Consider the following 27,982-nt stretch of genomic DNA (forward strand, 5'->3'; position numbering starts at 1 on the left):
TCAGAGGACAGATCTTTGCTGTGAAGGGATGATTGTCTATGCGGAGTAATGGCTTTCACCTCAATTGTATCCTGTGTGATCTCAAGATCATCTGATTTAAAAATTGAAGAAGTCAGCTGTCCCTCTGATCTCCTGGTACAGTCATCTGTTAGGAATAAAACAAATTATAATTTATGAATAAAATATCCTTGAATTTTATGTTTTTTAACATTTCTACTTAAACTGTAAGTAAAAATGACAAGTTATGTAAAAATATTGGATTATTCACCAAAACAATGACAGTTCACAGTCTAATCGAAAAAACCATAGCATGAAACAGTGAAGTGTGGTGTTCAACTGCTTGTTCATTCTGCATTACACATATGGAATAAAAAGCCACCAATATTTAGGTGAAAATAATGGCAATAAATACTTTTTTATTTCTATTTTTCCATTAGGGTTAGAGTTGGGCAAAAGTTAGCATTGGGCTAAAGTTAGGGTTAGGCTAAACTTAGGGTTAGGTTTGGGCTAGGGTTAGGGTTAGAGTTGAGCTAAATTTAGGATTGGAGCTAGGGTTAGGGTTGGGCTAAAGTTAGGGTTGTGCTAAAGTTATTGTTGGGCTAAAGTTAGGGGGTGGGCTAGGGTTGTGGTTATGGTTGAGATTACGGTTATGGTTGGGATTAGGGTTAGGGGGGTGTTAGGGTTAGGTTTGTGGTTAGGGTTGGGATTAAGGTTGGAGTTAGAATTGGGGGGATTCCACTGTTTAGATACATAAGGGGGTCTCCAAACGTACATGGCACCACCATTGATTCCAGCTAATTTTGCTTTCCCCCACATACGGGGTATTGGCATACTCAGGAGAAATTGCAAAACAGATTTTATGGTCCATGTTCTCCTGATAACCTTGTGAAAATAAATTGGTTCCAAAGTAATTTTTTGTGAAAAAAGTAAAATGTTTATTTTTTCCTTCCACATTGCTTTAGTTTTCGTGAAGCACCTGAAGGGTTAATAAACATCTTGAATGTGGTTTTGCACACCTTGATGGGTGCAGTTTCTAGGATGGTGTCACTTTTGAGTATTTTCTGTTAGATTGACCCCCTAAACTCTCTTCAAATGTGACGTGGTCCCTAAAAAAATGGTTTTATAAATTTTGTTGGAAAAATGAAAAATCGCTGGTCAACTTTTAACCCTTATAACGTCCTAACAAAAAAAATTGTGTCCACAATTGTGCTGATGTAACGATGACATGGGGAAATATTATCTATTAACTATTTTATGTGACACCACTGATTTAAGGGTACAAAAATTAAAAGCTTGAAAATTACAAAATTTTCAAATTTTTTGCCTAATTTCCATTTTTTTCATAATTAAACGTAAGTATTATCGAAGAAATTTTACCATTAACATGAAGTACAATATGTCCTGAAAAAACATTCTCAGAACCAGTGGGATAGATTGAAGCATTCTAGAGCTATCACCTCATAATGTGACAGTGATTGTAAAAATTGGCTTGATCATTAAGTACCAAATTGACTCTGTCAATAAGGGGCTAATGTACGGTGTGTTTGTCTCCTGGAGCACAATGTGGACACTATGTGTTGGGCAATAAAATGGAAAATGTGTCATTTTCACCCTCCAACATCCATTGGTTGTTAATTCCAGAAAGTGCAGGTGGAGTCAAAAGTCACTGAGGGTAATAATTTTCAAAATGGAGTCACTTTATTTCTACTGGTCTAGTTTTCTGCCATTTTGACAAATTAGGGCTTCTCCAAATACTGTAGTTTTTCACATCTTCTCTGGGATTGGCTCCTGTGACATCTGCTTGTCATCAGGCACCACCTTATTCATTCTGCAGGTGGCGCTGGTAATGGAGGAATTGTCGGAACCAGAAGCTCTGTCCAGCCACTAAGATTAAGATGCCTGTGACCTGTAGTACCATCCAGTCTAGAAGTATAGGCGTGTGCTGTCCAGCTGCAGTAATCTGCTCCCTGTTTCAGCCATTTGGAAATCACCACACCCTACTAAAGCTCAAAGCATATTGCTGGAATCTGCCAGATACAGCCTTGTCTTGTGCATTTGTTTCCTGTTGTGATCCCGTCCCGTTTATGGACTACTCTTGCGTCTTCTGAATTTGTATTTTCTTTGGCCTCTTGGTTCTGACCCGCCTACCTGAATATTTTTCTTGCCATCTCATACCACAAAACAGCAGTTAACACAATGGTCCAAGCCTAGAGGTCTCTGTGTAAGTTCTGAACATTGTAGTAGAGTTAAAAGGTAAAGAGCAAGGCAATCACTGGTATCTGAAAAACGAAGAAGATAGTGCCAAGCCTGTTCGTGGTGGCCAACGTTTGAGCTGCCAGGTGACCATGAACAGTGCCCAAAATACATTGTGTCTGCAAACTATTCCAGCAAGATCTGCATTCAAATAGCTAAATGGCGCTCCTTCCCTTCTTTACCCTGCCATGTGCCCAGACAGTAGTGTACAATCGTATATAGGGTATTGTCAGATTCAAGAAAAGTTAGAAAATAATTTGTAAGGTCCATCTGTTTCCTATTATCCTTTGTAAAGAATTCCAAAGTTATCACAAAATAAAGTGACACAAGTCAGAATTGAAAAATGAGGCCTGATTAGGAGCACAAAAGTGGCTGCGGGAAGAGGTTAAATCATAGTATTTTGGACACTAACTACTGTAAGCAAAAATTGAATGTCGACAACAACACATCTACTGAAATGATCAAACTCAACAGTCTTCTTCAATAAAAAATGAGTAACTAGAGGTGAAACCTCTCTGGGGTAATTAGTGTAAGTGGCTCTTGGCTATCTAAACTATCGTAAGGGTAAATATTTTCTGTCAGAATTTCAAGAAGAAATATTAGACATTTAAAAAGAACTTTTTATAATAGTGCAGAGCTGAGGTGTCTTAAATTTAGATCTCATTCATTTGGCAGAGGAAATGGAGACCTTTTTTAAATATACCAGGGAGTTATAGACTCACATAAGTGAGGCAGGCCAATCCCACCACCATCGAACTATATACAGAATGAACCTGTAAGAACAAACAGAATAATGTTTGAGGGGGAGAGCTCCAACATTAAACCGGAGTAGCATTTATTTATGGTGGACGACTGGAGCTACCACGAGTCCTGATCAGAAGAGTGGAGAAAGTATTATTGCTCCCATTTCAGGAGAGATTGTGCAGTAATCTGAATTCCTTAGGACTGAAAACATAATGGAATTTATGACATGGAGTGAAACCATGAAACCAGGGCTCGAGCCTTGCCAACATATCTGCAGGCGTGAATAACTATATATTACAGCCATCAGTCACATACACTGTGTTCCAAATTATTATGCAAAAAATATTTCCTCACATTTTCTCTAAATTACCTATATGAATTGCAGTCATTGTTATTTTCCAGTCATCTAATATTCTAGTATAATTGCAATGTTTTTGAACAAACTGCCTATGAAAACAGTATATTTTTAAAAATAAGAAACACTCAAAATGCTTGTTCCAAATTATTATGCACAGCAGAGTTTTCAACCTTTTTATTTTTATTTTGAACAAAAAAATGGTCAATTGTGAAATTATAAGCATGATCAGCTTATTACAAAATGAAATCAAACAGTTTTCAAGTCAAAACTTTATTCTATGTGATGTTACATTTGCACATAGGACCCCTTGTTCGAAAGAAGCTTCTGGACTCTCTCGTCCATTGAATTTGTCAGTTTTCGGATGGTTTGTGCTTCAATTGTTTTGCATGTGGACAGAATACCCTCCCAGAGCTGTTGCTTAGATGTGAACAGCCTCCCGCCATCATAGGCACTCCTGATGATGCTCCAGAGGTTCTCAATGGGGTAGAGGTCAGGGGAAGATGGTGGCCACACCATAAGTTTGTCCTCTTTTATGCCCATAGCAGCCAGAGATGCAGATGTTCTATTTGCAGCATGAGACGGTGCATTATCATGCATGAAAATGATCTTGCTGCGGAAAGCACGGTTCTTTCTCTTGAACCATGGCATGAAGTGCTGTTTTAGAAACTCCACATAGATTATGGAGTTCATCTTTACCCCTTCAGTGATCCTAAAGGGGCCGACAATCTCTCTCCCCATGACTCCAGCCCAAAACATTACTCCACCTCCGACTTGTTGGCGCCTTAGCCGTGGTTTCATGGGGTGTCCATCAACCAGCCATCCCCCACTCCATCCATCTGGACCATCGAGCGTTGCACGGCACTCATCGGTGAACAAAACAGTTTGGAAGTCAGTCTTCATGTATCGTTTGGCCCACTGGAGCCGTTTCCGCTTGTGTGCAGTGGATAGAGGTGGTCGACAGGATGGCTTACACACAGCTGTAAACCTCTGAAGGACCCTGCATCTTGCTGTTCGGGGGACGTTGGAGGCACCAGCAGCTTCAAAAACTTGTCTGCTGCTATGACAAGGCATTTTTGCAGCTGCTCTTTTAACCTGACGCAATTGCCTGTTGGAAAGAGTCCTCAATTTTTCCTTATCAGCACGCACACGTGTGTGCTGGGAATCAGCTACATACTTCTTGATTGTGCGATGATCACGATGAAGTGTCTTGGCAATGTTGATTGTAGTCATGCCTTGACCTAAATACTCCACAATTTGTTGCTTCTCAGCAGCCGACACATCCTTTTTCGTTCCCATTTTGGCAAAAAATGTAGGCTGCTTAATAATGTGGAACAGCCTTCTTAAATAGTCTTGCCTTTATTTGGACACACCTGCCAAAGTAATTTGCACAGGTATCTGCAATTGCTTTCAGTGATATAAAGAGCCCTGACACACATCACCATCAATGAGTTTAAATGACAAACAAGAAAATTCTAATCTTATCACTCCTAAACTCTTTTTGCATAATAATTTGGAACACAGTTTACAGCTCAGAAATTTATCATGGCACAGGGGTAATGTTTATCGCAATCCTCCTTGAAGTTAGTCGGTTTGAAAAGAAAATTAAGTCAGTATAAAGGAAAACTCTTGTGATTGTACAAAATTCACATTTGGCCTCACTGTATATTTACTGTTGTTGATCATTACAGTAAAGTTTGGCCAGAAAGACTGGTCCTGGTCTTGTAGGGACCATATGAGCACATTCAGCAGCACAGAAGGGAGAGAAGGGAGATTCATCCAATAAAATATCATGGTTCTAGAAAGTCAGCAGCATCATTACCCTCCGCTTTCTTTTACAGGCCAATCATAATATTTTTCTTCAAGTAATTTTCTAACTTGTCAGCACATTCAATGTACGCTGTCATTTAACTTTGTAGTTTACAGTTCTGGGCAGGTAATGCAGATCAGCATCTTTTTATTTCAGTTGGTAGGTGGATCTGCCAGCTTGTAAGTTCTATAGAAAAGGGCTTTCAATGCCTAAAGTCATTTGAACCCTTTTGGGTAGTTGAATATGTCGTAGTCTAGACGCAAAATGCTGATCATACGATTGCGATGTAAGGGGGTGAAGTACAGAAGGAGCCGAGGAAGGGTTGCCTCCACTGCTCCATGCCCGGAAGCATTGAGCAGGGCAGCAGGTTCCCCAGGGAACACTTTAGGTTCAGCAGCCAGGAACAGGAAGGGAGGAGAGCTGAGAGTGGGAAAACAGAGCGCGCTTTCCTCAGAGCAGCGCAGACATCAGACAGGGGAGGACGCTGACGCAGGCGGGGAGAGAACTCTGGCACAGCTGTTAGGCTATGGGCCCACGTTGCGTGTTAAAACGCACACTAAAAACCGGACTCCTTCCCAGAAATCGCGCGGTTTTTTCCGCGCGATTTCACCGCGATTCTGTTCACGATTTTGCCGCGATTTTCTCAAGCACTTTCCAAGCGATTTGAAGCATCGCTTCAAAAAAAAATTTTTTTTTACAGGGGTATGGTACCCAGAGCCTGGAGGACAGTCTCCTCTCCTCCACACCGTTGGTACCAACCACACATGAGACGCTTAACTTCCCGCATGGTGGGCATAGCCACATGCGGGAAGTAAGCGATTCTCATGCATTCCTATGGGTGCGGAATCGCGGCAATTCTTTGCGATTCCGCACAAAAGAATGACCATGCTGCGATTTTTTCCGCGATGCGATTCCGCCGCGGAAAAAAGTGCAGCATTAGCACAGCATGTGCGGAATGCCATAGGAATGCATGGGGGGCGTTCTGTACACAATTTTTAAACGTTTTCGCAGCGTTTTTGCGCCGAAAATCGAGGCAAAAACGCTTAAAAATCGCATCGTGGGCACACAGCCTCAGAGTCAGAGAGACCGTAGACAAAAACTGCAGTCCGTGAGTACGTGAAGCCTGGGACTGCAGTGTCAGGAAGGTTGCGCACTCCCCCCTGTGACAAGACGCTCCACCGCAGAGAGACTGTATTATGTGAAAAGACGCTTCCCTGCAAAGAAGCTGCATTCAGTAATGGAGCTGTGACCTGTTTAGAGAGACTGAGCCACGTACAAGGTTGCGGTGACTTATGTGTTAATGCAGAGACCCTGATTCCGGTGAGAGAGCACCGCTGCGGAGTAAGAGAGAAGGACTTGGAGCAAAGGGGATAGCGTCAGTCTCATACCCCTCTGGCTCCCGCATTAACCCCTCGTACCCCGGCTGGACAACTTTAAAGGCCCAGGACACAGCGGACTACGGACTACAAGCACAGCTGGTGATTCGGCTCCAACGTTGGAGAAGAGTGACCCCTTCAATCAAGATCCCTGCAGACTGATACGTTTTCACCATAGGAAAATAACTTTTATTACCATTGAATTCTGTTTATGCTTTTCGGCTGTTTGCTAAACTCGTTCACATTATATTAATTTCTATACTGTTAACTTTACCAATATTATTCCCTGTAAATAAACCTCCCCTTTACCTGTTGGTCCGTCTGCTCCGTGGTGACATACCTATTCCTGCACGCTTCTTACATTTGGTGTAGTCAGCAGGATGTCACATGAAGGCACGGACGGAGCAGACCAAGCAGTCAGGGAAGGCCCCAAGAGTAGCATTTCCCTGGGAGCCATGTTGAATAATCTTCCGAGGTTTACGGTGGAGCAATGTGATGTTGTGGAACTGGACTGAGAGAATTCAGGGGTTACTGCAGATGCACCCCTTGGCACCAGCACTAGAGGCAGAGATAGCAGTGATGGCCCTAGAGGGGGAGGCACGGGACTCTGTCATGCATAGACCCCCCTGGGAAAGAAATACTCTGGACAAGGTGCTGCGTATTCTAGAGGAGACACATGGGGACCCCACTGACGCAGGGGAACTCTGTATTCGACTGTTTCATCGGGTGCAAAGAGAGGGGGAGACCGTGACTCAGTTTATGAACGCCCTACAAGAGCTCTACACTGCTATTAAACAGAAGGACGGGGTAGGCGTAGGGTCAGTAGACGTGGTGCTCAGAGATCAGATGGTGACGGGGCTGCATGACGGAATGATGAAGCAGGCTATGCGAGAGCACCTGCGGGTAAAGCCAGACATGACCTTCTCTGAAGTTGGTAGTGAGGCGCGCACGCGCAAGCAAGAACAGGACGCGACAGGGTCAGTAGGAAAGGTGCGGAGCGGGGAGGCAACCACTACTGCAGACAAAGTCCCCCGATGGGTAGAAGACCTGAGAATGGAGATCAGTCAGTTCCGCAAAGAAATGGCGGCTTCAAGGAGGACTCAGGTTGAGAGGCCCGATTCACTGGGGTGAGATAGAGGAGCTTTTCCCCAAAGAGAAGTGGCAGCCACACAGAGGAGACGTCCCCTCACCTGCTATACTTGTGGAGAGCCTTGTCATATTGCCCAGCAGTGCCCCCAGTGGAGCCGACCATCCCCGCTGCCTCTGTGAAACTAGGTGGCTCCGAGCATGAGGGACATTGCCCAGAGCATGAAGAGCAGAAGAGGAGTGAAAAGAGTCCCACCAGACTTGTTTCCATGTGCCCCCTCATCTGGGCCGAAATCAATGGGAGAGCTGTGCAGTGCCTGATAGACACCGGTTCGCAAGAGACCACCATACCCGAAAAATTTTTTCGTAGACAATTCACGGAGGCGCTGTGGCCTGAATGGGGCCCAGTCATTAGGCTTACGGCGGCCAATCACTTGCCTTTCCCGGTCGCAGGGGTGGTATGGCTGAACATAGAAGTCTGTGGAAAAGATGTGGGGAGAAAAGGAGTAGTGTTGGTAGATGGAGAAGCCGCTAGGGATCATACCGTAACCCTGGGTATGAACGTTCTTAAAGACCTCAGAAGAATGCTTCTCAATGAGTCCTCAGACTAATTCCTATGACAATGGAGCGACCAGACCCCACAGAAGAGGGTTTTTCAACAGCTGATTCAGACAGACCAGGTCCGGGAAATATGCAGCAGCGGAAAAGAACTAGGCAAGATCATGGTCCCCGCTTCTTTGTATCGAGTGTTGCCCCCTGGACAGACCATGCTTCCCCTGCCTGTGTGAGCGGGTGTCCCTCTAGATTGAGTGGAGGTACAAGTGGAGCCCAGCCAAGCTGATCAATTGCCATCAGGGATACTGGTCGCACGGACCTTGGCCACTGTGCGGGACGGCATCGTTCTCGTACGCTGTGTGAATTTGGGAGAGACTGACGTGACTCTGCCCCCCCAGAGGGGAAGTGGCCCACATCCTAGGTGTACCAGACGAGCTGGTGCCCTCCAAAAAAGTACATCTGACTGCAAAGCCAGAAGACTTGTGGCTGGTGACTGTAAAGGCAGAAACCACCCCAGATCCCAGGTTGCTGCAAGAAGGCCAACGGATTCTAGAACAAATGCGGGCAGAACTCTCAGAACTGCCTTCTCATCAAGTTCCTCAGGTGGAGGCCTTGTTAGGAAAGTACCAGGAGGTGTTCGCAAAAGATGAAGATGATTTTGGGCGCACGACGGCCATCACCCACGAGATACCCACTGGGGATGGGGCACCGATACGAGAGATATCGCCAGATACCCCCATAAATGTATCAAGAGGTAAAGGGAATGCTGTCGCAGATGCTGAAGAAGGGAGTGATCCGTGAGAGCCAGAGCCCGTGAGCTGTTCCCATTGTCTTGGTGCGAAAGAAGGATGGAACTTTACGCTTCTGTGTGGATTACCGCCGGCTCAACGCTTGTATGGTGCGAGATTCATATCCACTGCCACGGATAGAGGCATCCCTGTCGGCGCTGGGAAATGCCCATTATTTTTCTACGCTGGACCTGGCCAGCGGTTAATGGCAACTACCCATGTCTGAACAAGATCGAGCCAAGACAGCTTTCATTCTTCCGATGGGATTATATGAATTCGTCCGCATGCCTTTCGGGCTAGCCAACGCTCCGGGAACATTTCAGCATCTCATGGAGAGATGTCTAGGAGACTTGAACTTCAAAGTCAATCTGATTTACCTAGACAATCTCATCATCTTTGCTCCCACCGTTGAAGAACATCTACGAAGACTGGAGCAAGTTCTGAGTCGGCTACAAAAGTACGGGTTGAAAGTGAAACCCCAGAAGTGCCACCTCTTCCGGACTCTAATCGATTATCTGGGGCATGTTGTCTCTACCGAAGGAGTGAGGCCCTCTCAGGAGAAAATCGCTGCGGTGCAGGAGTGGCCAACCCCAAAAAACGTGAAGGATGTGCGAGCATTCCTGGGATACTTCCGGCGCTTTGTAAAAGATTTTACCCGCATCACAAACCCCCTCCTGAAATTGTTGAAAGGAGTACCCTCATGTGCGAAGAACAGGAACGTACATTGGGGAGAGCAACAGGAGAAAGCATTTCTGAAGAAAGGCCTGACCGAGGCCCCTGTGTTTGCCTTTGCTGACTTCACGCAGCCGTTTATCTTACATACTGATGGAAGTCTACAAGGACTCGGGGCGGTATTCTCACAGATGCAGGATGGAAAGGAGCATGTCATCGCATACGCCAATCGCTCCTTATATGACTCGGAAAGGAATCTGGATAATTACAGCTCATTCAAGCTGGAGTAGTTGGCGCTGGTGTGGGCAATGACTGAGAAGTTTGCTCGGAAGTCCACATGCGGACGGATAACAATCCGTTGGCTCACCTCGAAAAAGCAAAGTTGGGGGCCCTAGAGCAACGATGGGCAGCACGAATGGCAAAATTTCAGTACAAGATCTCCTACAGGAGGGGAGTGGAGAATACTCATGCTGACGCCCTTTCCAGAGTAAATTACCATCCGCCAGCGCCCAGTCGGGATGAAGAGTTGGAGGCTGTAGAGGTCCCAGTTTGGAGGAACTGCCAGGACAGTGGCAGTGACGCGGGAAACAGTTCAAGAGAGGACACAGGAGAATTTGTTGGAACAACCCCGTGATGAGTGGGTCCGAATACAGCAGGAAGATCGAGAGGTAGCTCAGCTGAGACGGTGGCTCGTAGCCGAACAAGTGCCTGGCCAGAGTGAGAGGACAGCTATGTCCCCTGAGATGTTACGGATGCTGCGCCAGTGGGAGTAGCTACAGTTGCGGGATGGTATCCTGTACAGGAAAGTGTACCTACAATCTGAACTGAGTTTCGTTTGGCAGACGATCATCCCCTCGTCCCTGGTAGAACAGGTGGCTAAGGAGGCGCATGAGAAAGGAGCACACTTCGGGCCAGAAAAAGCATTCCAGTGGCTGCAATGTTTATTCTATCATCCCCACTTGAGGAACATCGTGGAGCGAGTATGTCAGCAGTGCCGGAATTGTGAACTAGTCAAACCGCCGGAACAGCGAGCCCCCACAGAGACAGTGAGATCCTCTGCTCCCATGGAGCTACTGGCCATAGACTACTTGACGATTGGGCCAGCGCATCAGGGCTATGAGCATTGCCTAGTGATGATCGACCACTATTCCAAATTTGCTGTGGTCACACCCACTCGGGACCAGACTGCTGAGTCTGCGGCCTATGCTATCTATAAACATTTCATCCAAGTGTACGGGTGTCCCAAGCGAATCCATTCTGATCAAGGAGCCTGCTTCCCTGGGAAGGTTATGGAAGAGTTACATCAGCTGTACAAAATCGATAAGTCTCGGACCACCCCTTACCATCCACAGGGGAACGGAGCTTGTGAGAGATTTAACCGCACACTGATTCAGATGCTGAGGACACTAGAAAAAGACCAGAAAGTGCACTGGAGTCCGTCTCCGAATTAGTGTGGGCGTACAACAACAGTAAACACAGTACCACAGGATTCACACCCTATTCACTGTTCTTCGGCCGGCCTGAGAAGGGACTGACTGAATTGGTGCTGGAGCCTGAAGAGGACTACCTGCGGACAGGGGTGTACTCCTGGGTTCGAGAACATTGTCGTCGGCTACGGACCATTCAACGGCTGGTGCAAAACCGACTCCGTGAATTGGAACACCCTCAGGTCACTCCCCAGAAGGGGACAGCCCTATGATCGGAGGATTGAGTCTTAGTAAGGGAGATGCGCCCCCACAACAAGTTGGAGTTTCGGTGGGAGAAGAGCTCGTATAGGGTGATGCAACGGCTTGGTGGACGGGGACCCATCTATGAGGTTCAACCTGAAGCAGGTGAAGAGCATCCCACCCGTACACTATATCAGAATATGCTGCGTCCCTACTTGACTCGAGACCCTCCGGTGGTACCATCTACCCCAGTATCCCCGGCAGCTGAACCAATGATCGCTGCTGATGACGAAGATGAGGGAGACTCTCTACCCCTTCAGGGAAACCCAGAAACAGGGCTGGTGCCTGAAACTACGGAAGTAACCAAGGAAACCTCAACTTCCACATTCCCAGTGGCTGATTCCACAACCTCTACTGATCTAAGAAGCTCTGATTGGTCAACGGCAGGTGTACCCCCCATACGCTACAACCAGGACGAATTCATCTGGAAGCAAATTGTACAATGGAATGTACGTGGAATGGCGAGCTCACAGAGAGGGGGAATGTAAGAGGGTGAAGTGAACTTCCTGTTCCGGCGCCGCCATGTGCAGACACATGTGAGGGAGCTCCTGCTGACCACCGCAAATACTCTGCATTTACACAGAGCCCTGACTCACAAAAGGTACTGGGATAATCATGAGACCATCCGGGACCATCCGCAACATGGATCGGTTTGTCACGAGAGGCGCAGGGAAGGAGCAGAGGGAAGAAGAGGTCGGTGGAGGCCTGCAGAGTGGGAGCACAATAATGGTGACGGAGACACAGGCACAAACAGGGCAAGCACATGAGGAGATAGAATGGGAGGAGGAAGCCCCAGAGAAAGAAGGAAATTTCAGCCAGGGGGAGACAGTGGAGGCAAGAGGCACACTGAAAACGCAGCTACATGCTCATGGCTCATTAAACTTTAAACAGCTAGCAAAAGAAATGGCATCATACCTTGCTGAAGACTTTAAGCAGGCAGTGGCTGACATGATCCAATCTATCACTAAAGAGCTGCAAAGCAAGATGACTCATCAGGAGCAGAAACTGCAGGAAGCCGAGCAGAGAATCTCTGAGGCAGAGGACAAAGTTATTCAGCTTGAAAAACAAGTCAGTGACTTAAAGAAACAAGCTTCCTACACTGTGGATAAACTAGAGGATCTGGAGAATAGGTCCCGCAGAAGTAATCAGAAAATGATAGGCCTCCCAGAGACAATAAACACACAGCAGATAAATGATATCTATGAGGTGGAATTGCCAAAAGCACTGGGACTGTCACATAACTGCAGAGTGGAGCATGCACACAGGATAGGCCCCCCCAGAGAGGCCTCTGAGACTGAGAGGGGCAGGAATAAACAGAATAACAAGGAAGCTCAGAGACCACGCCAGGCAGTGGCAAAGTGTTATGAATGAGTCACCGTAGGAGGCAAAAACAGAAATACTAGCTAAGTCCAGAAAACGAGAGAAGTTGGCAGCTATCGGATTGCAGACCCCTGAACCTATCAACAACAACTAGCAGTAGCCGTGGGGGGTTCCTACGGTGCCCTAGACCCCTCGATCACAACCGGAGAACTAAATAGCCTAAAGACAGAAAGGGAAATCTAAACTGCCCCAGAGCAGACCCCAAAGCAATAGGCAGCCCCCAACATATAATGACGGTGAAGCAAGATGAAAAAACACTCACACAGATAGAAAGATAGGCTGAGCAAATGATGGGGCCCAAGCTAACTAAATAGGACAGGATAGAAAAGCTGCTGTCTGCAATCCGCCAAAAACCCTATCAAAACAAGAGCCAACAGACTGATAGGGAAAAAAGCCCTGAAGATGCTAGGCTTCAAAAAGACTATATCAGTACTCAGGTATTTTCTGAAGACAGAGCAAAAAGGAATTCAGCTCACCCCAGCAGGGAATGGCAGAAATCCAGAAAAACAAGGCAAAACAAAATCAAAACAAATGCAAAAAGCAGAGCAGAAAACTTAGCTTTTGAGGAGCAGGAATCAGACTGGTCTCCTAGAATCCCTCAGAGAAATCACCCGCAAGGCAGAAGGGCGTCGGCTGCCTTATATCCAGTCAGCAATTCCAGTCACCCAGTCATCATCATTCTGCTCAGGTGCTTGGTAATCAGCCTCACTACCTTCCTTCACCAGAAGAGGGAGTTCATCAGACCTCAATGGTCAAGGGGAAAATGAACTCACAACAGTACCTCCCCCTTGAGGAAGGGTCACCGAACCCTCATCCACGCCACCAGGGCGATAAGGGTGAGCCCGATGAAAGGCACGCACCAATCTTTTGGCATGAATATCAGAGGCAGAGACCCAGGAATTATCCTCCTGACCATAACCCTTCCACTTAACCAAATACTGGAGTCTCTGTCTAGCCAGACAGGAATCCAGTATCTTCTCTACCTCATATTCCATGTTACCTTCAACCAATACAGGGTCCGGAGGTGCCACCCCAGGAACAACTGGTTCAACAAACCTCTTCAACAAGGACTTATGAAACACATTATGGATTTTAAATGTGACAGGAAGAGCCAAACGAAAAGAGACCGGATTAATAATCTCCAAAATCTTGTAAGGTCCAATAAATCTAGGCTTAAACTTAGGAGAAGCCACATTCATAGCGATATTTTTTGATGATAACCAAACCATATCACCAACCTTAAACTGGGGACCAATGGTCCTATGTCGGTTGGAAAACCGCTGGGCCTTTTCCTGTGAGAGAGATAACTTATCCACCACTTGGTCCCAGATTTGGTGCATTCTCTCCACTACAGTGTCAACACCTGGGCAGGCAGAAGGCTCCACATGCCCTGAAGAAAATCGAGGATGAAACCCAAAGTTACAAAAAAAAGGTGACATCAAAGTGGCAGAACTAGCTCTATTATTTAAAGCAAATTCGGCCAAGGGCAAAAATGAAACCCAATCATCCTGATCAGCGGAAATAAAACATCTCAAATACGACTCCAAGGTCTGGTTTGTTCTCTCCGTCTGCCCATTGGTCTGAGAGTGAAAAGCAGAGAAGGACAACTGAATTCCCAGCTTGGAACAGAAAGTCCTCCAAAATCTAGACACAAACTGAACTCCTCTGTCAGATACAATGTTCTCAGGAATCCCGTGCAAGCGAACCACCTGTTGCAAAAACAGGGTCACCAACTCAGAGGAAGATGGCAACTTAGGGAGTGGTACAAGATGAACCATCTTAGAGAACCTATCACAAATCACCCAAATAACAGTCATTCTCTGAGAGACAGGCATATCAGAGATGAAATCCATTGAAATATGGGTCCATGGCCTCCTGGGGACCGGCAAAGGCATCAACAACCCACTAGAGTGAGAACAAGGTTAAGACCGGGAGCAAGTTCCACAGGACTGCACAAAATTCCTGACATCACGAGACAAGGCGGGCCACCAAAAAGACCGACTTACCAGATCTCTAGTGCCAAAAATACCTGGATGACCAGCCAATGCAGAGCAATGAACTTCATACATCACTCTCTTCTTCCACTGGTCAGGAACATACAACTTTCCACTGGGACAACGCTCAGGTTTGTCCTCCTGGAACTCTTCCAGAGCATATCTCAAATCGGGCGAGATGGCAGAAAGAACTACCCCTTCGCCTAAGATGGTAGCACGCTTGGTCACCACAGGAGAATAAGCAAAGAAGCTCCTAGAGAGGGCGTCTGCCTTAACATTCTTAGTGCCAGGAAGAAAAGAGACCACAACATCAAAACGTGTAAAAAACAAGGCCCACCTAGCCTGTCTAGGGTTCAAGCGTTTGGCCGACTCCAGGTAAATCAAATTCTTGTGGTCAGTGAGGACCACGACTTGATGTTTAGCTCCCTCCAACCAATGTCTCCACTCCTCAAATGCCCATTTCATGGCTAACAGTTCCCGATTCCCCACATCATAGTTACGTTCAGATGGAGAGAACTTTCGGGAAAAGAAAGCACAGGGATTCATTTTAGATGTTACAGGATCCTTTTGGGACAAAACAGCTCCTGCACCAATCTCAGAAGCGTCCACCTCTACCTGGAACGGGAGTGAGACATCAGGTTGCCGCAAAACCGGGGCAGAAGTGACCCTTCGCTTCAACTCCTGAAAGGAAGAAACAGCCTCCGGAGACCAATTCAACACATCAGCACCCTTCTTAGTCAGATCAGTCAATGGCTTGGCAATACTAGAAAATTTTGCTATAAATTTCCGATAAAAATTAGCAAAACCCAAAAACTTCTGGAGGGCCTTCAAAGAAGTGGGCTGAACCCAATCATAAATGGCCTGTACCTTGGCCGGGTCCATTTCAATAGTTGACGGAGACAAAATAAATCCCAAAAATGAAATCCTCTGTACCCCAAAAAGGCATTTCGATCCTTTGACATACAGGGAATTCTCCCTCAAGATCCGGAACACAGTCCGAACATGTTCCACATGAGAATCCCAATCCTTGGAGAAGATCAAAATATCATCCAGATAGATAATCAAAAATATATCCACAAAGTCTCGGAAAATGTCGTTCATGAAGCACTGGAAAACAGAAGGGGCATTAGTGAGCCCAAAAGGCATCACCAGGTATTCAAAATGTCCCTCCGGAGTATTAAACGCCATCTTCCATTCATCCCCATGCTTAATGCGGATAAGATTATGCGCCCCCTGAGGTTAAGCTTGGTAAACCAGCAAGCACCTTTAACTCTGGAGAATAGATCCGAAATCAGGGGTAACGGATACTGATATTTAATAGTAATTTTGTTGAGGGCACGATAATCAATACAAGGCCTTAATGAACCATCCTTTTTGGCCAAGAAAAAGAACCCGGCACCTAAGGGTGAAGAGGATGGTCTAATATGACCCTTCTCCAACGCCTTCTTAATATAGGATCGCATAGCCTCGTGCTCGGGTACAGATAAATTGAAGAGCCGACCCTTGGGAAATTTACACCCCGGGCTCAGTTTAATTGCACAGTCATAACTCCTATGAGGAGGCAAAGACGCAGACTCATTCTCACTAAATACATCATAAAAGTCCGCCAAATAGTCAGGAACATCATGCGACTGAGGAGAGGTGGAAAAAACCGGAGCCTCACTAAGGGCACACCGACAACCCCAACTCACCACAGACACAGATTTCCAATCCAAAACTGGATTATGAATTTGCAACCAGGGAAACCCCAGAACAATGGTATCATGCAAATTATGCAACACCAAAAATCTGCAATTTTCTTGATGGTCTGGGGCAACCCGCATTACCACCTGGGTCCAAAACTGAGGTTTATTTTTCGGCAAAGGAGTAGCATCAATCCCCCTCAAAGGGATAGGCGTCCGCAGAGGTGTCATAGGAAATCCACAACGTTTAGCAAAATCCAAGTCCGTTAGGTTCAGGGCTGCTCCCGAATCCACAAAAGCCTTGGCGGAAAATGTGGACAGGGAGCAGATCAGAGTAATTGCCAGAAGAAACTTAGGTTGAACACCACCCACAGAAAACGTGTGTGCAAAACGTTTCTCTCGTTTAGGACAGACAGAAATAATATGCGAGGCATCTCCACAAAAAAACACAGCTTATTACGCCTTCTGAACTCCTGACGTTGCTCCCTGGACAAAACTCTATCACATTGCATAGGTTCAGACACTTGTTCAACAGGTGGCAACACCTCTCGTGCAGTCCTGCATTCATGTAAACGCCGATCAACCTGAATGGCTAATGACATAGAATCATCAAGACCAGAGGGAACAGGAAATCCCAACATAGTATCTTTTACGGCTTCTGACAAACCCTTCCAAAAGAGAGCTGCCAAGGCATTATCATTCCAGGTAGTAAGGACCGCCCACTTTCGGAATTTTTGACAGTACAATTCTGCAGAATCTCGACCCTGGCTCAATGCCAACAGGGTCTTTTCAGCCTGATCAATAGCATTAGGTTCGTCATACAACAACCCCAAGGCTTGAAAAAAATGCGTTCACATTAGTCAGAATAGGATCATCTGGTTTCAAAGAAAACGCCCAATCCTGAGGATCGCCACGCAGCAAAGAGATGACAATTTTAACCTGCTGCGCAGAGCTCCCTGACGAGTTAGGCTTCAAGGCAAAAAATAATTTACAATTATTTTTGAAATTCAAAAATTTAGACCGATCCCCAAAAAACACATCAGGAGTAGGGATCTTTGGTTCAGCAGCATGTGAATGAGCAAGGTAGGCGGAAATTCCCCGCACTTCCGCAGCGAGCTGCTCCACACGATCAGACAATTGCTTTATCTCCATTGAGAGAAAAAAATTCCCCCTACGGCCTCAGAGATATAGAGGAAATAATATACACATTTTTTTTTTTTTACAATTCTTTCCTGCTATTGAGTACCCTAGGATCTGCGGTATGGCGGGTGATTATGTTATGAATGAGTAACCATAGGAGGCAAAAACAGAAATGCTAGCTAAGTCCAGAAAACCAGAGAAGGGAATGGCAGAAATCCAGAAAAACAAGGCAAAACAAAACCAAAACACAAATGCAAAAAGCAGAGCAGAAAACTTAGCTTTTGAGGAGCAGGAATCAGACTAGTCTCCTAGAATCCCTCAGAGAAATCACCTGCAAGGCAGAAGGGCGTCTGCCCTTATATCCAGTCAGCAATTCCAGTCACCCAGTCATCATCATTCAGCTCAGGTGCTTGGTAATCAGCCTCACTACCTTCCTTCACCAGAAGAGGGAGTTCATCAGACCTCAATGGTGAAGGGGAAAATGAACTCACAACAGCAAAGTACTTGAACTTTAAAGATAAGGAAGAAATACTCATGGCTTTTAAAGGAAGAAGGCGACCACTGATAATTCAGGGACATAAAGTCCTATTATTTGGAGACTATTCAGCAGAGGTGACACGGAGAAGAAGGGCATTCAGCGAAGCATGCACTCTGTTGTTTAAACGCAACATCAGATTCCAGCTAAACTACCCAGCAACGCTGCGTTTTAGGACAAGAGATGGTGTGGTAAGGTCATTTACAGATCCCAAGGAGGCCATGAAAATTATGTCCCAGCAGCAACCTTCATCTGACCAGCAATCACCTGAAAATACCAGCCCGCCGAGAGAGGAGACGGGGAGATACTGAGGACGAGAGGGGGAGACCCTATCCGGATAGCCTGAGTTCAGAATTGCATCTGGAAGGAGATAATGAAAGAGAGACAATGGCTAAGGAACAAAGAACCCCAATGACAAGGGCATTCAGGAAGAACCAAACAAGACAGAATACCAAATGATCTAATGCTTATGAGATTGCATCAAGATATATCCTGGGGTCAGCATAAGTGAAAAGTATGACTGGAATACCTCACATGATAATATGAAGATGAAAGGGAGAAAATTTTGTGGTCCAGGTTGAGCTACAGAAAGACTACTTACACGCCTAATCACCTAAAATAGGAAGTAACAAGGGATATCATCTGTGAACCACATGGTGGTGTATAAAACTTACAAATTTACAGGTATATTCACCCGACCGGGTCAATTTCAGACGGAACTATGTATGTTCAAGGAAGACTACAGGACAGCTGGTGGAAAGATCCCCCCTTCTCCTATTTCTTTTTTTTTTCCCATCTTACTTCTTTTCACAGGTTCTGTTGGACTGAATGTAGAATTTGGGATGCTGATTTAATTGGTCTACAAGCTGATCATACTGGCTGATGGTGAATTTGTGACTTCCCGGTTTATGGACATTGTGAGGTTTTCACAACAAAAAGACATATGTAAAGTTGGGATAATGATGACCAGATGTGATGTATATACTAGGTAGAAGACAAGATCTTCATTGAATGTTGATGGGAATATTTTGTGTTAAATTAAGATATCTTCCAGGGGGAAAGTTTCATACAAATGCTAGGCTCACATTGGGAGATATTGTTTGGGAGGATGAAGGGGTGGGAGTGAAGTATTTTTATACCTCTCTGACATCAAAAAGGAGAGATGGAGAAGGACTTTAAGATAATATGGTTGTGAATATTAAGATGTTAGGAAATTGATATGATAAATTAAGGGAAATGGATGTTGATCTAAGATTTTCAAGGTTAAATGAGGGTCAGAGCTCAGATAGAAAATGGATATAAAATAGGTACAACATGATAAATATGGGATAATAGGCGGGCGGGAAATTGTTTCTCTTTTGGTTTGGATAATGGCGGAAAAAAGAGGAGTCAACAAAGAGGTTGATATATGGAGAGAGGGTGAGATGAGAAGGGGGAATAAAGGGAGGGGGGAAAAAGGGAGGGAGGGAAGTTAAAGTTCATGAGCCCACTGCTATTGTACTAATTAATTTATTACTGACTGAGATGACATTGACTGGCAGTCCATACCTGAGAGGGAGAAGCTTCACACGCCCTCGCAGAAGAAACCATTTTGCAATTAATAATGGTTAGATTAATAACATGGAATATAAAAGGGTCGCGCTCACCACATAAAAGGATGATGATTCTTCGTCACCTGAAAAGATTGAAAGCAGATATAGCCTTGCTTCAGGAGACACACTTGGGTAAAGAAGACTTTTTTAGAATAAAGAAATTATGGGTGGGAGAAGTTTATGGTTCTAGCTCGGTAGACAGAAAAGCCGGAGTCCTAATACTGATACATAAAGCATTGGTACATAAAGTTTCATCCGTAGAAATGGACCAGGAGGGTAGGGTCATCCGTTTGAAATTAGAGATAAATAATGTAAGTATTACCCTGCACAATATATATGCCCCGAACATAAACCAAAAGAAATTTTTTATGTCCTTACAGAACAAAATACTGGCTGATAATGGTAACAACATAATCATAGGAGGAGATTGTAATGAGGTGCTTACGGAGGAAGAGGACAGGAAAGGGAGCTTAATAAGATTAAATCCAGGAGAAGGGAAGAGATAGGGGGAAAAAAGGTTATTTGGAAGACATGATATCGAATTGGCAGCTGAAAGATGCGTGGAGAACGTCACACCCTATGGATCGGGAATTTTCACATTACTCTCATGCACACAAGACCTGGTCGAGAATAGACATGTTCTTTGTGTCAGATAAGATACTACACAAAATGTGTGATGTCAATGTTGAGGACATGGTGATATCTGATCATAGTCCTATTATCTCTAGACTTAGCTGACGCACATCAGAAAGGGACGGACTATCTATGGCGATTCCCAGGAAACATGACAAAAGAGCAAGATTTTGTGAAACGGATGGGGGAATGGTGGACAGAGTTTGCAATGTATAATGAGGAGCACAAACCTAACCCTAGACTATATTGGGAAACAGCAAAGGTGGTGATAAGGTGAAACATCATGGCTTACACGCAGAGAATGAAAAAACGAATAAAAGAGCAGTACTTAGCAGCAAGCAGCAAAGTTAGGAGCACCTATACAAAATTTAAGGACTCACATTGTGAAGCTCACTGTTTGCCACATGGGATTTTTTTGCCTTCATCTGGATAAACATGTTAGGGCAGGTTAGGATAGGATATGGGTTGAACTAGATGAACTTGAAGTCTCCCTTCAACCTTAATAACTATGTTACTACTGCATGAGGATAAAGATAAATGGATGTGGGCCAAAAAAAATTTTGAAGAATGGGCGGAAAAAAGAACAATTATATAGAAATCACTGGGAGGTAGAAATAAATAGGTATGGTGAGAAAGCAGGGAGAATACTGGCTAATTTGGCTAGGGGGAGATATGTAGGTACATCTATAATGGCAATTAGAGATAAAAAAGGACAACGACTGACTAATCCCAAAGATATAAACAGAGTGCTGGGCAAATTCTATGCTAGGTTATACAAGGATGAGGATCATCAAGATGTAGCGGGAGAGACATGGCTGGGTAGAGTTGAGATCCCTAAACTGACGGAGGAGGAATTACAGGATTTAAATGGCTGCATCACGGAGGAAGAAATTAGTATGGCAATAAAAGGACTGGGGGCCAATAAGGCTCCAGGGCCTGATGGATTTAATGGTTCATTTTATAAGGCGCTGAGTGAGAAAATAGTTCCCACGCTTAAAGATTTATATAATCACATTTTGCAAGGGGAAGCTATGTCAGAAGGGATGAATACGGCCTACATAAAGCTTCTCCTGAAGGGAGGGAAGGATTTGGAAGACCCTTCAGGATATAGACCGATATCATTAATAAATCAAGATGTTAAACTTCTCTCACAAATAATGGCAGACAGGCTGGCTAGGATACTGCCTAGACTGATATCAAAGCAACAAACAGGCTTTGTGAAGGGAAGATCAGCCGTTACTAATATAAGGAAAGCCATGATATTGCTAGACAAGATTAGAGGGAAGCATTTGGATAAGGGAGGGGATCCAGCTATGGTCACACTGGACGCAGAAAAAGCGTTCGATAATGTGAGGTGGCCATGGTTGGGTCAAGTGTTGAATAAAATAAATCTGGTAGGTCCGTTTAGACAATTTTTGGCAGTACTATATCAGAATCCCAAAGCAAGGGTATACACGCCGGGATATCTCTCAGATGCCTTCGAGCTGAAAAAGGGAATGAGGCAGGGGTGCCCGCTGTCCCCCTTACTGTTTAATTTGTCGATAGAACCTATGTCGAGATATTTAAGTGATTGCAGTTCCTACAAAGGGATAAAGGTGGGAAATGAGACAGTCAAAAATGCCCTATTTGCAGATGACATAATTCTGTTCATGAACAACCCAGAGGAAGATCTCCCTATGTTGCTGCTTGAAATTGAAAAGTTTGGAAAATTCTCGGGCTTTCGTTTAAATAAGTCTAAATGTGAGATTCTGTTCATGAGGAGTGAGGTAAAATGTGGCCAGGAGAGTAATATAATGGGTATCCCGAAAGCGACAACATCTATAAAGTACTTGGGAATTTATTTGGGGAGAATGCCGAAACAGATTTATGATCTCAATTATAAGCCTATCATAGACAAAATAGAGAAGGAGTCGGAGAGTTGGGGAAATCTACCCCTCTCGCTGCTGGGTCGCTGCCACCTAATCAAGAGGACAAGCTTTGCAAGATTACTGCACCCAATGCAAACTATCCCAATGTTAATTCGTCACGCAGATGTTCTCAGATTAAACAGGGCCTTTTCTAAATTCATCTGGAGGGGTAAAAGGGCGAGATTGGCTATAAGAACTCTAATGCACGCAAAGGAGGGAGGGGGAGTGGGATTGCCAAATATTAGGGGATATAATTTATCGTGTTTAAGGAGGAATGTAATGGACTGGATTAAAAAAACGGGGCGATATACTGACTACAAATTGGAAATGGAATTTTGTAGTTTGTGGGACCTGATGGCACTGCTACATACGCCGCTGTCACATATACCGCCAAACATTAAATATTCGGTAATATGTAAGATACCATTGCCACATGGAAGGCAGTAAGAAAAAAACTAAAAATGTCGTGGAGAGTGTCGAAACACCTGAATCCTTGGGCATTTCCTGCCTTTAGATTAGGAAGAGAAAATAAATTATACACAGAGCGGTTGGGGAAAGGTATACAGACGTTAGGGGACTTACTACATCTACAAGAAGGTCGCTGGTTGACGGGATTGGAGGTGATAGACAAATATGAGCAGCCGAGATTTCATCTGATGTTATATAGTCAATTAAAGCATTATGTATTAGACCTCCTTCAGGATGTGAGGTGGGTCGCCCCCCCCAGGGCCGTTGGGTACTCGGTACCGGGCCGGTATCAGTGGGATGTGACACAGAAGCGGTGACCCGGACCGTGGCCCTGGGCACCCAAGTAATAGGAAGATGTGAATGGTGGAATGTAGTTAATGGAATAGTTCGTGACGCCACCTGTGGTGTTCGGCAAGGGAGGTGTTAAGCCGACGCTGCAGACAAATCCTCTGGGACAGATGGTGTGGTGCAGCAATGATGTTATAGCCCTCCACAGGCAGGGCTGTTGTCCCAGGGCAGGATAGGTGAAGAGACACTTAGATGGTGTAGTGTCCGGCGCAGGGGATGTAGCAGTGCCAGGCGGACGGACGCAGGATGGAATGGAGGACACCAGGGCATGTAGTTCCAAAGCTTTACTCACAGTCTGTAGTGCCTGCTTCTGTGCCGTGTCCTCCGGGTCAGGGACTCAGTCAACCTCCAGGCAAGATGGAATGCTCCCTTCCATGCTCAGCCATCTTATTTGCCTTTTCTGAACGTCTGATCTATAGCGCCTTTAAGTGTGAAGATCTCCTAGTACTGAGTTACATTGGAGTTCCTCCTGACAGATGTTCCCAAGAACTCTACTTGTACGGCAGACAGCTGTAGCCTGCTTCGGGGACTCTCTACCCCTAAGTCCTGGCTCTCTATCCGTGTTGCTGTTGTGCCCTCAAGTCTTAGATGGGAGTAGTGCATTTACAGCCCACTACTCCACCGGTGTCTGCTGCAGAACCATTAGTGTCCATACAACCTCGGGGACCGGGTCCCGGCCTTGCGCTTAGAACTTCTAGGCAGGGTTCTTCCTCTAACCCACGTCCTCTGTGTTCCCTTTCACTCCTACGTTCCGTACTTGTCTTTCTCTCCTGTGGAAGCTCAGGCTTTGGTTCAATGTCTTTCTCCTTCTTTCCATTCCCGTGCCAGCTGGCTCAGATCACTGAGGCAGCTGCAGCACTCCTTCCTCCATCCCTCTTCCAGGGATCCCCACTCCTCTACGAGTGGCTTCCTCTCTCCGACTCCCCTACTCACTGACTGACAGACTGACCTCTCTCCTAAACCATCCCGCTCTTTTATGTATTCTCAATTCCACCCACCTCCCAGCACGTTTAGTGTTCCAAGCAGGGAACCACCAAAGGTGCTCTGCTTCTCTCTAAGCAAGGAGCCGCAATGTGGTTTTGCTGAACTACTCTATTGTGTGGGGTGCGAGTGTTGGAGCATGGTCAGGAGTCCCCAACTTACCTGGATGGTGGGGCACTACACCCTAGGAGAAGGTGCAGTACCTCTGTGGCGACTAAGCCTCAGGGGCGCCCCAGAGGATGGAAATCGATTCAGAAATATGGGAGGACTTGGTTACCAAAGACATTGGAGAAATATCTATCACTTCAATATATGGGATGCTGAGGGACATATTACACCCTTCAGGGAAGGGCAAAATATTTCACAAATGGGAAAAACATATACATGATGAAGAACTTGAGCATAAGATTCTGCGGGACTGGGAATTGGTAAGAAAGCATATCATCAATGAACAATGGAGAGATAGTCAGTTCAGAATAATGCATAAAACAATATGTGGCTTCAATATACCTCCGACTCTGCAGAATCCTGATAGGCAGACAAGCTGCCCAAAATGTACAATGCCCAAAACAGACACAGAACATGGATTGTGGTCATGTCCCAGGACACAAGAACTCTGGTTAAAAGTCCAGGATATGTATCTGAAGATATGTGGGATATGGGTAGAAGTAGATCCATTGTGTTGGTTGTTTCACTTTACGACGGGTAAAACAAGAGGGGGACGGCTACATGACTTGTGTCACACCATTGCGATGGTGACAAAACGTCTAATTCTGCAACACTGGCTAGCTAAAACACTCCCAGGGATAAAAGAGATCAAGGAAGGTTTAACATCGGTCTTATTTTTGGAAAAAAGAGAAACAGAAAGAAATAAAGATAAAATGACGAAAAAATTTTTTTTTAAAAAATGGAGAGTGTTTATAGAAACGTCACTGACCACCAGAGAAACTCAAGACTTACTGAGTGCCATTGTGGATTCGGATTGGTATCTATTAGAGGATTTGAGTGGTAATCTGGGTAAACTGAAATGTGTTATATGAGCTATATGGAGGATAAGGTGGAGCTGGAGATAAGGTGTCTGATTTCAGTCAATGTAATCTATGAAAATGTGGATGTAAGGGGGTTCGATAATTTTATGTTTGTTAAGTTTATTTTTGCTTCTATTCAGGCTTAGGTGATAAGCATGGTTAAATATGTTCTTTGTAGCAATTCAATGCAACGTTTATAACTTGTAATATGCAACTTCATTACAAAATCAATGAAAATGAGGTTTAAAAAAAAACAGAGGGTGAAGTACAGAAGAAGCCGAGGGAGGGTTGCCTCCTCTGCTCCGTGCCCCGGAACCATTGAGCAGGGCAGCAGGTTCCCCAGGGGACACTTTAGCAGCCTGTTCAGCAGCCAGAAACAGGAAGGGAGGAGAGCTGAGAGCAGGAAAACAGCGCACGCTTTCCTCCGAGCAGCGCAGACATCAGACAGGGGAGGACACTGATGCAGGTGGGGAGAGACCTCTGGTACAGCCGCCAGAAAGACTTTTTGGACAAAGACTATAGACCGTGAGTACGTGAAGCCTGAGACTGCAGTGTCAGGAAGGTTGCGCACTCCCGTCTGTGATAAGACGCTGCCCTGCAGAGAGACTGTGTCCTGTGATAAGGCGCTACCCCTCAGAGAGACTGTGGCAAGACGCTTCCCTGCAAAGAGGCTGCATTCAGTAACGGAGCTGTGACCTGTTTAGAGAGATTGAGCCACGTACAAAGTTGCGGTGACTTATGTGTTAATGCAGAGCCCCTGATTCCGGTGAGAGAGCACCACTGCGGAGTAAGAGAGAAGGACTTAGAGCAAAGGGGATAGCGTCAGTCTCATACCCCTCTGGCTCCCGCATTAACCCCTCGTACCCCAGCTGGACAACGTTAAAGGCCCAGGACACAGAGGACTACGGACTACAAGCGCCGCTGGTGATTCGGCGCCAACGTTGGAGAAGAGTGACCCCTTCAATCAAGACCCCTGCAGACTGATAAGTTTTCACCATAAGAAAATAACTTTTATTATCGTTGAATTCTGTTTATGCTTTTCGGCTGTTTGCTAAACCCGTTCACATTATATTCATTTCTATACTGTTATCTTTACCAATATTATTCCTTGTAAATAAACCTCCCCTTTAACTGATGGTCTGTCTGCTCCGTGGTGACATATCTATTCCTGCACGCTTCTTACAGCGATACAGACGGACTACACCAACGATAAAGCAGCCACAGCCGGTGACTGAGAAGAATCTGTGACTTCCCTGTATTTAGTGGTTACTACTCACCTGGGTAGTCATATGTAGGAATCTCCTCTTTACACCGTGCATCACCCCTCACATATGTCTCTGTAGTATTAATATGGGTCAGATCTTCACCCTGAAACAAATATTGTAAAAGTCACAGACAGATGGAGAAGTCACATCTATGATCAGCTCTAATCCTGCCATCTCCACCGCTCTCATTACACAAGTATAAAACATACAATACTGGTGGATAAAACAAGACTGAGCACAAGACCTTCACAGCCGTCTACACATCATAGGGGAGATCTCATGACACCTTCTCTCCATCTACCTGATGATCCTGAGGAACATTGGGATCTTCTTGTTTATAGTCCTGTGAGAGAAGAGGACGGAGACATCTCTCTGGTGTTGTCCTCTTACTGGATAGATCTGGAGGAAACACAGACAGGGACTGAATTCATTCTTTACATAGAGATAATTATAGGCCATGTGTATTTAGTCCTGTCTATTACCTGGTGATGTGAGGGGCTGTGGAACCTCCATCATGACATCCTTGTACAGATCTTTGTGTTTTTCTAAATACTCCCACTCCTCCATGGAGAAATAGACGGCGACATCCTGACACCTTATAGGACCCTGACAGATACAATGATACCGTCAATCCCCCGATCCCTTCATAGCATTACTATATGATGTCCCAGAATTCCCAGCAGTGTCACCTCTCCAGTCAGCAGCTCAATCATCTTGTAGGTGAGTTCTAGGATCTTCTGGTCATTAATGTCCTCATGTATCAGGGGGTGAGGTGGAGGTCCCGTGATTGGGCTCAGGGGTCTTCCCCATCCCTCAGACACAGGGTCCTGACAGCGCTCACTAGAAGTCTTCTTCACTACTATGTAATCCTGGTAATGGAGAGACACATTAATAAATCTCACTACAGACATTTCCAGAGTCCTCACCTCTCCAGTTCTGTCCATCTGTTATTCCCACAGATAAGAATGATGTAATGTGACGTCATCAGAATCTCTCACCTCTCCAGTAAGCCGGAAGAGGATCTCTAGGGTGAGGTGTAATATCCTCTCCGCCATCTTGTCTCTGTCCATATCCATCTTTGATGGGTAAATTAGGAAAATTTTCTTATATGGAAGATCTTCACTGAGAGAATCTGATATTGTAGGAACCTGAGTGAGAAGAAGTCTATATGAATGTTTCCCGTCTTCCCGCACTGTAATCTTCTATCACGTTAGATCTTACTTAGGCTGGTTTCAAGCGTACCGGAGCTGTGCGGAAGGCTGCGTACTTCCTCCCTGAAGCGCCACCCAATTTCGCACTTCTTCTGTTTAGGTCCACCTACTTCTGTATGCATCCTGCGCAAAATGCAACTTTTTGCGTTCCCGTGAGGTCGACGGGCACGTCAAAACAATGCATCTTTATACATCCGCATGTCCTGCTTACCCAATGTTAAAGAGAGGTACAAAGGATGCATACAGAAGTAGGCGGACCTAAACGGAAGAAGTGTGTAAGTCGGCGGAGCTTCAGGGAGGAATTACACAGCTCTCCGCAGAGTCCCGGTATGCTAATGTGAATCTAGCCTTAGAGCTCATGTCTGATTCACACACAGAAGTTTGAGGCTTTTATTAAAGCTTTTTTGTTTGCACAAACACCGAGGACAGAAATTATTAAGCCTCCATGTACA

The 27,982-nt window shown here is 45.3% G+C and overlaps 2 protein-coding genes across 2 annotated transcripts in view; both read right to left on the reverse strand.

Moving 5' to 3' along the window:
• LOC141047026 (uncharacterized) lies at nucleotides 1-27,652 on the reverse strand. Its single transcript, XM_073541934.1, has 8 exons — nucleotides 27,587-27,652; nucleotides 27,318-27,467; nucleotides 27,009-27,188; nucleotides 26,802-26,925; nucleotides 26,621-26,718; nucleotides 26,332-26,422; nucleotides 19,744-19,772; nucleotides 1-145 (listed from the first exon to the last, which is right to left on the reverse strand). The coding sequence occupies exons 1-8, from the start codon at nucleotides 27,650-27,652 to the stop codon at nucleotides 113-115; spliced, it is 771 nt and encodes a 256-aa protein (XP_073398035.1). The 3' UTR covers nucleotides 1-112.
• The window catches only part of LOC141047266 (uncharacterized), an 801,716-nt gene that overhangs the window by 1,277 nt on the left and 772,457 nt on the right, over nucleotides 1-27,982 (reverse strand). The gene's annotated exons all lie outside the window — the stretch shown is intronic.

Source organism: Dendrobates tinctorius, unplaced genomic scaffold, assembly GCF_039654945.1.
Source record: "Dendrobates tinctorius isolate UK_male_01 unplaced genomic scaffold, ASM3965494v1 ptg000126l, whole genome shotgun sequence".
Classification (NCBI taxonomy): domain Eukaryota; kingdom Metazoa; phylum Chordata; class Amphibia; order Anura; family Dendrobatidae; genus Dendrobates; species Dendrobates tinctorius.

Coding starts and splice junctions, on each gene's coding strand:
- LOC141047026 (XM_073541934.1), bottom strand. CDS start 27,652: ATGCATACAGAAGTAGGTGGACCTAAACAGAAGAAGTGCGAAATTGGG. Junction 27,468..27,586: donor GGTGGCGCTTCAGGGAGGAA/GTACGCAGCCTT, acceptor CTTCTCACTCAG/GTTCCTACAATATCAGATTC. Junction 26,719..26,801: donor ACAGCCCCTCACATCACCAG/GTAATAGACAGG, acceptor TGTTTCCTCCAG/ATCTATCCAGTAAGAGGACA.